This window comes from Salvelinus alpinus, chromosome 10 (genome assembly GCF_045679555.1).
Source record: "Salvelinus alpinus chromosome 10, SLU_Salpinus.1, whole genome shotgun sequence".
Lineage (NCBI taxonomy): Eukaryota > Metazoa > Chordata > Actinopteri > Salmoniformes > Salmonidae > Salvelinus > Salvelinus alpinus.
Window position 1 is genome coordinate 70,870,185 of NC_092095.1, and position 13,384 is coordinate 70,883,568.

The 13,384-nt window shown below is 45.3% G+C and overlaps 1 protein-coding gene across 7 annotated transcripts in view; it reads right to left on the bottom strand.

The window, feature by feature from the left end:
• Window positions 1-13,384, bottom strand: part of vps8 (VPS8 subunit of CORVET complex) — a 97,420-nt gene that overhangs the window by 33,020 nt on the left and 51,016 nt on the right. For 6 of the 7 annotated variants that reach the window (XM_071330845.1, XM_071330844.1, XM_071330847.1 and 3 more), the window contains 10 exons: window positions 9,177-9,233; window positions 8,933-9,015; window positions 8,547-8,631; window positions 8,270-8,458; window positions 2,319-2,365; window positions 1,977-2,121; window positions 1,367-1,456; window positions 1,044-1,211; window positions 833-914; window positions 589-671 (listed from right to left, as the gene is read on the bottom strand). In XM_071330845.1, the coding sequence (XP_071186946.1) occupies window positions 589-671; window positions 833-914; window positions 1,044-1,211; window positions 1,367-1,456; window positions 1,977-2,121; window positions 2,319-2,365; window positions 8,270-8,458; window positions 8,547-8,631; window positions 8,933-9,015; window positions 9,177-9,233 (1,029 nt within the window). The remainder of the gene's footprint in view (window positions 1-588; window positions 672-832; window positions 915-1,043; window positions 1,212-1,366; window positions 1,457-1,976; window positions 2,122-2,318; window positions 2,366-8,269; window positions 8,459-8,546; window positions 8,632-8,932; window positions 9,016-9,176; window positions 9,234-13,384) is intronic. The other variant, XM_071330849.1, reaches the window with a different exon arrangement.

The following is a 13,384-nucleotide window of genomic DNA, read 5'->3' on the forward strand; positions in this document are numbered from 1 at the left end:
TTTTGCTCAAAAACATGTTTTTACGCTTTAGTGTGTACACTTTAGTGTATTTATACTTGGGATGTTGCTAGTCAACAGGACAAGTTAAAACATTGCTGGTGGACATATTTAACTTGAATGTCGACAAAATATACAAGTGTACTTTCAAAAAAGTATGTGATTTTATTTTTTATGCATATTACCCACCATCCTTTTGTGCAGCTGAAGTTTTGATTTATAATACGTTGTTCTTCATATTAAGTTAATTAAATGTTATGATGTTCATTTTCTAACGGAATAATGTTTTTTTAATGTTAATTTGTCACTGTAATGTGAACACTAAAGAGACTGACTGCAGACGCTGTTCAGAGGTGCAAAGTACAGTCGGCAGGCAAACGTTTAACAACCATATTGTTGTGTCTGAACTATGGGAGAGAGAGACAGAGACAGAGAGCGAGGGAGAGAGAGAGAGAGAGACAGAGAGAGAGAGAGAGACAGAGAGAGAGAGAGAGAGAGAGAGAGAGAGAGAGATAGAGAAAAACAGAGGGAGAGAGAGAGAGACAGAGAGAGAAAGACAGAGGGAGTGAGACAGAGAGAGAGAGTCATTACCTGTAGAATGCGCTGGATGATAGCAGGCAGGGGGATGAAGCTACTCATACTGTTCAGGACCTTCATGGTGAGTTCCTTCAATACTGGGGGAGAAACACACACCTCAATATACAGCTGTGTGTGTGTGTGTGTGTGTGTGTGTGTGTGTGTGTGTGTGTGTGTGTGTGTGTGTGTGTGTGTGTGTGTGTGTGTAGGTGTGTAGGTGTGTAGGTGTGTGTGTGTGTGTGTGTGTATATGTATTCACCCTCTGATGTAGTGCGTGTGTCCGGTCCCTTGAGCAGCTTCTGTGGTGACATCATAGCTTCTAGCAGAGGGAACCACAGCACCTGATGGAGAGGAGAGTATATTATACCCAGACACACCACACACACACACACACACACACACAGAAAGACACACACAGAAAGACACACACAGAAAGACACACACAGAAAGACAGACAGAAAGACACACACCCCTCTCTGTTCTTGGTTGAGACTCTGGGAGCTCCTGTGACACAGAGCGATGATGTCACCCAATGACCCCTCCACTCTCTGCAGTGGACTCTCTTCCTCCCTCTCCGTCTCCCCCTCCTCTTCACTCCTTTTCTCGGAGGTGACAGCGCTGAGTTTGTCCTTCAGCGTCTGACAGAGAGGACCATAAGTGCTTAAATCCACAGTCTCTAAGGGTTCCTGCAATATCAACTCATGTACATGACTAGTAAATACATCTCCCTTGTTATAGCCTCAGAAAGTAAATTACGTTTAGATTGAAATGATGTTCGGAAGAAATGTTGTACCTTCAGCAGGACCTGGAAGGCTCCATTAGAATCACCTTTCTTTTCCAACAGATAGGCTGTGGCTTCATGGAGCTGGTACTGTTCTGTTATCTAGTAGGGGGGAGGAAGGGGGAGGGAGAGAGGGAGGGAGAGAGAGAGATGAAGAGGGAGGGAGGGAGAGATGGAGGGAGAGAGAGAGGGGGAGAGGAAGAGAGAGAGGGGGAGAGGAAGAGAGAGAGGAAGGGAGAGAGGAAGGGAGAGAGGAAGGGAGAGAGGAAGGGAGAGAGAGAGGAAGAGAGGAGAGATGGAGGGAGATAGGGAGAGAGAGGGGGCGATAGGGAGAGAGAGGGGGAGAGGAAGAGAGAGAGGAAGGGAGAGAGGAAGGGAGAGAGAGAGAGGGAGAGCAACACAAGGCATTGAGAGACACTCCCTGTATGTTTGGGTCAGGGGGAGTGTATTCCTGGGTTTACTCACTACTGTCTGTCTGGGGTTAAATATTCACTCTATGAAATGGTATTGATTTGACCCCAGGACAATCAGGGTTAAAGGTGAGACAACAGAGTCTAAAGTAGATACACAGGTAGGTACATACACACAGACACACTGCTATACTATAGTGTAGGGATGTTACCTGGATGGCCTCCTCTAGTCTGTAGTCCTGAGAGGCCTTGAGGAAGTCAGTGAGCTGCCGGGGACTGAAGCGGCACAGCAAGCCGATGTGGAGCTCATGCAGGTCGGGGCTCAGTCTTAGGAGAGCCTGGGGATTAGGGCCTTCCCTGGAGGTAGCACGGAGGGGAGGGGACAGACTGTTGTGTTTCTCTAATAATATAATAATGTTGTGTTAAACAGACCAGAGAGCACAACAACTAGGATATTGATGTCTTCCGCCCACCTGAATCCACCCACCCATCCGCCCACAGAGAAAACCCTGTCCCATTCTTCCATGCTCCAACACAGTAACCAAGGATCTTACCTCTGGTCCAAAACACACCTCAGGAACTGGAACACTAGGAGATCATCCTAAAGAGAGAGAGAGAGAGAGAGAGAGAGAGAGAGAGAGAGAGAGGTAGCAGGAGAGGGAGAGAGAGGTAGAGATAGCAGGAGAGAGAAAGAGAGAGAGGTAGAGATAGCAGGAGAGAGAGTGTTCATTTCTGATTGTTTATTTCACTTTCGTTTATTATCTATTTTACTTGTTTTACTTTACTTAACATGTCAATAAAGCTTTGGATTGAAATTGACAGAGTAGAGATACACAACTAAGACAAAAAAAACAAAGAAAACGTGTCACAACTCCTGCAGCTTTGTCGCACGCTGGTTCTGTACATAGTCAAGGGGAGGCTTCAAGGAGACTCTTACGGCAGGTACACCTATAGCTCATCTCTTGACAGTAGCACTGTAGACTACTTTATCACTGCCCTCAACCCAGAGTCTCTCAGAGCGTTCACAGTCAGTCCACTGACACCCCTATCAGATCACAGCAAAATCACAGTCAAATTGAACAGAGCAATACTCAAATCATGAGGCATCAAAGCCAAAGGAACTGAATAATATTAAGAAATGCTATAGATGGAAGGAAAGTAGTGTGGAAATCTACCAAAAAACAATTAGGCAACAACAAATGTAATCCCTCCTAGACAATTTCCTGGACAAAATGTTTCACTGTAATAGTGAAGGTGTAAACCTGGCAGTAGAAAATCTAAACAGTATATTTGACCTCTCAGCTTCCCTATCAAATCTAACAATGTCAAGCAGACAACCGAAGAAAATTAACAACAATGACAAATGGTTTGATGAAGAATGCAAAAACCTAAGAAAGAAATTGAGAAACCTATTCAACCAAAAACATAGAGACCCAGAAAATCTGAGCCTACGCCTTCACAATGGTGAATCACTAAAACAAGACAGAAATACAATACGGGAAAAAGAAGGAACAGCACGTCAGAAATCAGCTCAATGTAATTGAAGAATCCATAGAGAATCTAACCACTTCTGGGTAAAATGGAAAACTCAAAACAAACAACACGAAGAGTTATCTATCCAAAATGGAGATGTATGGATAAACCACTTCTCCAATCTTTTTGGCTCTATAACAAAGAACAGACAGCAATAACATATACATGATCAAATACAAATCTTAGAATCAACTATTAAAGACTACCAGAACACACTGGATTCTCCAATTACATTTAATGAACTACAGGACAAAATACAAACCCTCCAACCCAAAAAGGCCTGTGGGGTTGATGGTATCCTAAATGAAATGATAAAATATACAGACCCCAAATTCCAATTGGCTATACTTATACTCTTTAACATCATCCTCAGCTCTGGCATCTTCCCCAATATTTGGAACCAAGGACTGATCACCCCAATCCACAGAAGTGGAGACAAATTTGACCCCAATAACTACCGTGGGATATGCGTCAACAGAAGCCTTGGGAAAATCCTCTGCATTAACATTAACAGCAGACTCGTACATTTCCTCAGTGAAAACAATGTACTGAGTAAATGTCAAATTGGCTTCTTACCTAATTACCATACGACAGACCACGTATTCACCCTGCACACCCTAATCGATAAACAAACAAACCAAAACAAAGGCAAAGTCTTCTCATGCTTAGTTGATTTCAAGAAAGCTTTTGACTCAATTTGGCATGAGGGTCTGCTATACAAATTGATGTAAAGTGGTGTTGGGGGAAAAACGTACGACATTACAAACAACATGTGTGCGGTTAAAATTGGTAAAAAAACATGCACATTTCTTTCCACAGGGCCGTGGGGTGAGACAGGGATGCAGCTTAAGCCCCACCCTCTTCAACATATATATCAACGACTTGGTGAGGGCACTAGAACAGTCTGCAGCACCCGGCCTCACCCTACTAAAATCTGAGGTCAAATGTCTACCGTTTAATGATGATCTAGATATTCTGCACAGATTCTGTCAGACCTGGGCCCTGACAGTAAATCTCAGTAAGACAAAAATAACAGTGTTCCAAAAAAGGTCCAGTTGCCAGGACCACGAATACAAATTCCATCTAGACACCGGTTCCCTAGAGCACACAGGAAACTATACCTACCTCGACCTAAACATCAGCGCCACAGGTCACTTCCACAAAGCTGTGAACGATCTGAGAGACAAGGCCAGAAGGGTCTTCTACGTCATCCAAAGGAACAGGAAATGTGACATACATATTAGAATCTGACTAAACTTCAGTTCTAGAACCCATTCATGGTTGTGAGGTCTGGGGTCCGCTCACCAACCAAGAATTCACTAAAAACGAATTGAGTCTGTATGCAGAATTCTGCAAAAATATCCTCTGTGTACAACATAAAACACCAAATAATGCATGCAGAGCAGAATACGGCCGATACCAATTAAATATGAAAATCCAGAAAAGAGCCATTCAATTCTACAGCCACCTAAAAGGAAGCGATTCCCAAACACATTGGAAAGAATTAACAAAAAAACAGAGCAGAATACCTGACCACTGTGACTGAACCAAAATGAAGGAAATCTTTAACTATGTACAGACTCAGTGAGCATAGCCCTGCTATTGAGAAAGGCCGCCGTAGGCAGACATGGCTCTCATATTAGAGACACATATTTCCCTCAGATTACACAGATCCACAAAGAATTCTAAAACAAACCCGATTTTGATAAACTCCCATATCTACTGGGTGAAATACCACAGTGTGACATCACAGCACAGCAGCAAGATTTGTGACCTGTTGCCACAAGAAAAGGGCAACCAGTGAAGAACAAACACCATTGTAAATACAACCCATATTTATGATTATTTATTTTCCCTTTTGTACATTAACCATTTGCACATCGTTACAACACTGTATATACACACAATGACATTTGAAAAGTCTCTATTCCTTTTGTGAGTGTAATGTTTACTATTCATTTTTTTTAAATATTTCACTTTTGTTTATTATCTATTTCACTTGCTTTAGCAATGTAAACATAACTACCGTTCAAACGTTTGGGTTCACTTAGAAAAGCCCTTGTTTTTGAAAGAAAAGCACATTTTTTGTCCATTAAAATAACATCAAATTGATCAGAAGTGTAGACGTTGTTACAGTGTAGACGTTGTTACAGTGTAGACGTTGTTACAGTGTAGACGTTGTTACAGTGTAGACGTTGTTACAGTGTAGACGTTGTTACAGTGTAGACGTTGTTACAGTGTAGACGTTGTTACAGTGTAGACGTTGTTACAGTGTAGACGTTGTTACAGTGTAGACGTTGTTACAGTGTAGACGTTGTTACAGTGTAGACGTTGTTAATGTTGTAAATGACTATTGTAGCTGGAAAAGGCAGAGTTGCAAAGAAAAAGCCATATCTCAGACTGGCCAATAAAAATAAAATATTAAGTTCGGCAAAAGAACACAGACACTGGACAGAGGAACTCTACCTAGAAGTCCAGCATCCCGGAGTCGCCTCTTCACTGTTGACGTTGAGACTGGTGTTTTGTGGGTACTATTTAATGAAGCTGCCAGTTGAGGACTTGAGAGGCGTCTGTTTCTCAAACTGGACAATTTAATATACTTGTCCTCTTGCTCAGTTGTGCACCGGGGCCTCCCACTCCTCTTTCTATTCTAACACAACGTGCCATTGGAACACAGGAGTGATGGTTGCTGATAATGGGCCTCTGTACACCTATGTAGATATTCCATTAAAAAATCTGCCGTTTCCAGCTACAATAATCATTAACAACATTAACAACGTCTACACTGTAACAACGTCTACACTGTAACAACGTCTACACTTCTGATCAATTTGATGTTATTTTAAATGGACAAAAAAAAATTGGCTTTTCTTTCAAAAACAAGGACATTTGAAACTTTTGAACGGTAGTGTATGTTGCCCATGCCAATAAAGCCATTTGAATTTAAATGTAATTGAATTGAGAGAGACAGAGTGAGACAGAGAGAGACAGAGAGAGAGTGAAACAGAGAGAGAGAGAGACAGAGAGAGAGAGAGAGAGAGAGAGAGAGAGAGTGAGACAGAGAGAGAGAGAGACAGAGTGAGACAGAGTGAGACAGAGAGAGACAGAGAGAGAGTGAGACAGAGAGAGACAGAGAGAGAGAGACAGAGAGAGACAGAGAGAGAGAGAGACAGAGAGAGACAGAGAGAGAGGGAGACAGAGAGATAACAAGAGTTCATGCTGTAAGTTACTTTTTTTAAATAAAATGCTAAATGCCATAGATGATTGCGATTCTTATGAAGTGAAATGTTGGCAGCCCTTCATGGTCAATAACAACACCTTTTACAGCAACCCATTAGATACACCTGTGTGTGCAGTTTGGACCAATCACAAAGGTGCTGATTGTCTTCCATTGTCAGATGTTCCTGGAAACGCCCTTCACTCTCTACACAACAGAATCAGAGACATGAAATGAACACACACACACACAGCAGCGTTCTGTCGGAAAGTAAACGACTCATTGCTAATCCAGATTTTCAATTAGCACTTATCTCCCGTTCCTACGGTGATAACAGCCAGGCAATTACACGCTGCGCTGCAGATAAGGCTGATTCAGACAGTGGCGGGACTCTGTGTGTGTTTGTCGGAAAGAGAGAAAGAGAGAGACAAAGATAGAGAGAGAGACAGAGACAAAGAGAGGGCGAGACACAGACTGACAGAGACCGAAAGAGAGAGGAAGCGAGAGAGAGAGACAGAGAGGAAGCGAGAGAGAGAGACAGAGAGGAAGCGAGAGAGAGAGACAGAGGGGGTGAGAAAGAGACCCAACCAAATCATGAGAAAACAAAAAGACTGACCCAAACTTAAAGCTTTGACTATGTACAAACTCAGTGAACATAGCCTTGCTATTGAGAAAGGCCGCCGTAGGCAGACCTGGGTCTCAAGAGAAGACAGGCTACAGTGGTTGCGCCACTAAAAGATTTGTGATTATGCTGCGGGACATAGAGGTAATGTGTGGTTCAGTACGGTACCCTGCGTCACCACTTCATTTCTCCAGACCACCACAAGGGGGAGTTAGAGCACTGATTAAGCTTTTGGGTCCTACTGTGTCTCTAACTGACAATGAATGGGCGACATAAACCTAAATAGAAAGTGATAATTGTGTACGACTTCAGTATGACTTACTAAAACGGTTGTTCCACTCAGGTTTTTATTCTTTTATGTTGTTAGATGATTTAGCTCAGACTGTAGTAGTGTAGGAGCCACTCCAGACCGGTCACGTTGTACAGCGCCTGAGTGGCACAGCGGTCTGAGACACTGCATAGCAGTGTAAACTGTGTTGCTACAGATGCTGGTTCAATACCCGTGCCAGGACTGGTCCTGATAAATCTATCAGATTTATATTTTGACGGAATCTCCGTTTCAGTATTGGTTAGACTACAATTATACAGTTAGGGTGTAGAAATGTTATGCTCTTAGTGTACTTGGAACTTCTATGAGTGTAATGTTTACTGTTCATTTTTATTGTTTATTTCACTTTTGTATATTATCTCATTCACTTGCGTTTGGCAATGTTAACACGTTTCCCATGCAAGTAAAGCCCTTGAATTGAAAGAAAGAAAGAGAGCGCGAGGCAGATTGCGAGAGAGAGAGAGACAGGCAGATAGCGAGAGAGAGAGCGAGAGCGAGAGAGAGCGAGAGCGAGGCAGATAGCGAGAGAGAGAGCGAGAGCGAGGCAGATTGAGAGAGAGAGAGAGAGAGAGCGAGAGCGAGGCAGATTGAGAGAGAGAGAGAGCGAGAGAGAGGCAGATAGCGAGAGAGAGAGAGCGAGGCAGATAGCGAGAGAGAGAGAGCGAGGCAGATAGCGAGAGAGAGAGCGAGAGAGCGAGGCAGATAGCGAGAGAGAGAGAGCGAGGCAGATAGCGAGAGAGAGAGAAAGCGAGAGGCAGATGGAGAGAGATTGAATGATGCCGTGTCGGCCCTTTAGTCAGCTGACCTGTAGTCTGGTGATGATGGGTCGTACTTCCTCAGGGAAATGCATGGCCACCAGGTCAGCTGACTTGGCAGGGTCAAGGGTCACCAGCTCCGCAATGTGCAGCAGGGCCGAGTCCCAGACACAGTGTTTCTCCTCTGAACTGTAGCCAGGCATGGACAGCAGGTTGTGGATGTAGTTAAAGATCTCTTCCTGTTGACATGTCAATAAGACCCGTGTGAACTTCATCCATACAGGCTTCAGAACCTACTGTCTACTGGCGTGGTACGCTGCACACTACCTTTCTCAGAGGGTCTCTGAGGTAGCAGTCCAGAACCTTATCATACAGATGCTTCTGCTCATACAGAAACTCACAGATCTGGTAGCTGAGAGGAGGACAGAGGAGGAGGGAGAGAGGGGGGGGGAGAGAGGAGGGAGAGAGGAGGGGGGAGAGAGAGAGGAGGGAGAGAGAGATGACAGAGGAGGAGGGAGAGAGGAGGAGGGAGAGAGGGTGAGGGAGAGATGAGGAGGGAGAGAGGGTGAGGGAGAGATGAGGAGGGAGAGGAATTAATAGTGGTTGAATATAGTATATATAATATACAAGTATATTCAGAGAGAGACAGAGAGAGACACAAACAGAGAGAGAGAGAGAGACAGAGAAAGACAGAGAGAGAGAGGATAACTCACAACTCTGCCTTCTCAGCCAGTCCCAGTAGTCGTCCCTCATCAAACTGGACCACACCTCCCACCTGCAGCAGCTCCAACAGCACCTGGGAACCAATCACAGCTTCTACTGGATCACATGTCCTGACCTGACCAATCCACAGGCTACGCTTAGAAAAAGAGCCCTAGGGCAAATCTGAAATGGCACCCTATTCCCTAAATAGTGCACGACTTTAGTCCTGAGCCTAATAGTGACAGAGTAGTCTACCTGTTGTCTCTCTGTGTGTCTGGAGTCGTCGTCTGGACTACACAGGAACTCCAGAACCTGTGGAACAACGGAACCACAACACAAAACATAGCTCCAGGTTCTCCTACTGCCCAGTTTCAATAGAACACAACACACCGCTCTAGGTTCTCCTACTGCCCAGTTTCAATAGAACACAACACACCGCTCTAGGTTCTCCTACTGCCCAGTTTCAATAGAACACAACACACCGCTCTAGGTTCTCCTACTGCCCAGTTTCATTAGAACACAACACCGCTCTAGGTTCTCCTACTGCCCAGTTTCAATAGAACAACACCGCTCTAGGTTCTCCTACTGCCCAGTTTCAATACAACACACCGCTCTAGGTTCTCCTACTGCCCAGTTTCAATAGAACAACACCGCTCCAGGTTCTACTACTGCCCAGTTTCAATAGAACACAACACTGCTCCAGGTTCTCCTACTGCCCAGTTTCAATAGATCACCGCTCTAGGTTCTCCTACTGCCCAGTTTCAATAGAACACAACACCGCTCTAGGTTCTCCTACTGCCCAGTTTCAATAGAACACAACACACCGCTCCAGGTTCTCCTACTGCCCAGTTTCAATAGAACACCGCTCCGGGTTCTCCTACTGCCCAGTTTCATTAGAACACAACATCGCTCTAGGTTCTCCTACTGCCCAGTTTCAATAGAACAACATCGCTCTAGGTTCTCCTACTGCCCAGTTTCAATAGAACACAACATCGCTCTAGGTTCTCCTACTGCCCCAGTTTCAATAGAACACAACACCGCTCCAGATTCTCCTACTGCCCAGTTTCAATAGAACACAACACCGCTCTAAATTCTCCTACTGCCCAGTTACAATAGAACACAACACACCGCTCCAGGTTCTCCTACTGCCCAGTTTCAATAGAACACAACACCGATCTAGGTTCTCCTACCGCCCAGTTTCAATAGAACACAACACAACACCGCTCCAGGTTCTCCTACTGCCCAGTTTCAATAGAACACAACACCGCTCCAGGTTCTCCTACTGCCCAGTTTCAATAGAACACAACACCGCTCTAGGTTCTCCTACTGCCCAGTTTCAATAGAACACAACACCGCTCTAGGTTCTCCTACTGCCCAGTTTCAATATAACACAACACCGCTCTAGGTTCTCCTACTGCCCAGTTTCAATAGAACACAACACCGCTCTAGGTTCTCCTACTGCTCAGTTTCAATAGAACACAACACCGCTCTAGGTTCTCCTACCGCCCAGTTTCAATAGAACACAACACCGCTCCAGGTTCTCCTACTGCCCAGTTTCAATAGAACAACACCGCTCCAGGTTCTCCTACTGCCCAATTTCATTAGAACACAACACCGCTCTAGGTTCTCCTACTGCCCAGTTTCAATAGAACACAACACCGCTCTAGGTTCTCCTACTGCCCAGTTTCAATAGAACAACACCGCTCTAGGTTCTCCTACTGCCCAGTTTCAATAGAACACAACACCGCTCTAGGTTCTCCTACTGCCCAGTTTCAATAGAACACAACACCGCTCTAGGTTCTCCTACTGCCCAGTTTCAATAGAACACAACACCGCTCTAGGTTCTCCTACTGCTCAGTTTCAATAGAACACAACACCGCTCTAGGTTCTCCTACCGCCCAGTTTCAATAGAACACAACACCGCTCCAGGTTCTCCTACTGCCCAATTTCATTAGAACACAACACCGCTCTAGGTTCTCCTACTGCCCAGTTTCAATAGAACACAACACCGCTCTAGGTTCTCCTACTGCCCAGTTTCAATAGAACAACACCGCTCCAGGTTCTCCTACTGCCCAGTTTCAATAGAACACAACACCGCTCTAGGTTCTCCTACTGCCCAGTTTCAATAGAACACAACACCGCTCTAGGTTCTCCTACTGCCCAGTTTCAATAGAACACAACACCGCTCTAGGTTCTCCTACTGCTCAGTTTCAATAGAACACAACACCGCTCTAGGTTCTCCTACCGCCCAGTTTCAATAGAACACAACACCGCTCCAGGTTCTCCTACTGCCCAGTTTCAATAGAACAACACCGCTCCAGGTTCTCCTACTGCCCAATTTCATTAGAACACAACACCGCTCTAGGTTCTCCTACTGCCCAGTTTCAATAGAACACAACACCGCTCTAGGTTCTCCTACTGCCCAGTTTCAATAGAACAACACCGCTCCAGGTTCTCCTACTGCCCAGTTTCAATAGAACACAACACCGCTCCAGGTTCTCCTACTGCCCAGTTTCAATAGAACACAACACCGCTCTAGATTCTCCTACTGCCCAGTTTCAATAGAACACAACACACCGCTCTAGGTTCTCCTACTGCCCAGTTTCAATAGAACACAACACCGCTCTAGGTTCTCCTACTGCCCAGTTTCAATATAACACAACACCGCTCTAGGTTCTCCTACTGCCCAGTTTCAATATAACACAACACCGCTCTAGGTTCTCCTACTGCCCAGTTTCAATAGAACACAACACCGCTCCAGGTTCTCCTACTGCCCAGTTTCAATAGAACACAACACCGCTCTAGGTTCTCCTACTGCCCAGTTTCAATAGAACACAACACCGCTCTAGGTTCTCCTACTGCCCAGTTTCAATAGAACACAACACACCGCTCCAGGTTCTCCTACTGCCCAGTTTCAATAGAACACAACACCGCTCTAGGTTCTCCTACTGCCCAGTTTCAATAGAACACAACACCGCTCTAGGTTCTCCTACTGCCCAGTTTCAATAGAACACAACACCGCTCTAGGTTCTCCTACTGCCCAGTTTCAATAGAACACAAGACCGCTCTAGGTTCTCCTACTGCCCAGTTTCAATACAACAACACACCGCTCTAGGTTCTCCTACTGCCCAGTTTCAATAGAACACAACACCGCTCCAGGTTCTCCTACTGCCCAGTTTCAATAGAACACAACACACCGCTCCAGGTTCTCCTACTGCCCAGTTTCAATAGAACACAACACCGCTCCAGGTTCTCCTACTGCCCAGTTTCAATAGAACACAACACCGCTCTAGGTTCTCCTACTGCCCAGTTTCAATAGAACACAACACCGCTCCAGGTTCTCCTACTGCCCAGTTTCAATAGAACACAACACCGCTCTAGGTTCTCCTACTGCCCAGTTTCAATAGAACACAACACCGCTCTAGGTTCTCCTACTGCCCAGTTTCAATAGAACACAACACCGCTCTAGGTTCTCCTACTGCCCAGTTTCAATAGAACACAAGACCGCTCTAGGTTCTCCTACTGCCCAGTTTCAATACAACAACACACCGCTCTAGGTTCTCCTACTGCCCAGTTTCAATAGAACACAACACCGCTCCAGGTTCTCCTACTGCCCAGTTTCAATAGAACACAACACCGCTCTAGGTTCTCCTACTGCCCAGTTTCAATAGAACACAACACACCGCTCTAGGTTCTCCTACTGCCCAGTTTCAATAGAACACAACACCGCTCCAGGTTCTCCTACTGCCCAGTTTCAATAGAACACAACACCGCTCTAGGTTCTCCTACTGCCCAGTTTCATTAGAACACAACACCGCTCTAGGTTCTCCTACTGCCCAGTTTCAATAGAACACAACACCGCTCCAGGTTCTCCTACTGCCCAGTTTCAATAGAACACAACACCGCTCTAGGTTCTCCTACTGCCCAGTTTCATTAGAACACAACACCGCTCTAGGTTCTCCTACTGCCCAGTTTCAATAGAACACAACACCGCTCTAGGTTCTCCTACCGCCCAGTTTCAATAGAACACAACACACCGCTCTAGGTTCTCCTACTGCCCAGTTTCAATAGAACACAACACACCGCTCTAGGTTCTCCTACCGCCCAGTTTCAATACAACACACCGCTCTAGGTTCTCCTACTGCCCAGTTTCAATAGAACACAACACCGCTCCAGGTTCTCCTACTGCCCAGTTTCAATAGAACACAACACCGCTCTAGGTTCTCCTACTGCCCAGTTTCATTAGAACACAACACCGCTCTAGGTTCTCCTACTGCCCAGTTTCAATAGAACACAACACCGCTCCAGGTTCTCCTACTGCCCAGTTTCAATAGAACACAACACCGCTCCAGGTTCTCCTACTGCCCAGTTTCATTAGAACACAACACCGCTCTAGGTTCTCCTACTGCCCAGTTTCAATAGAACACAACACCGCTCTAGGTTCTCCTACCGCCCAGTTTCAA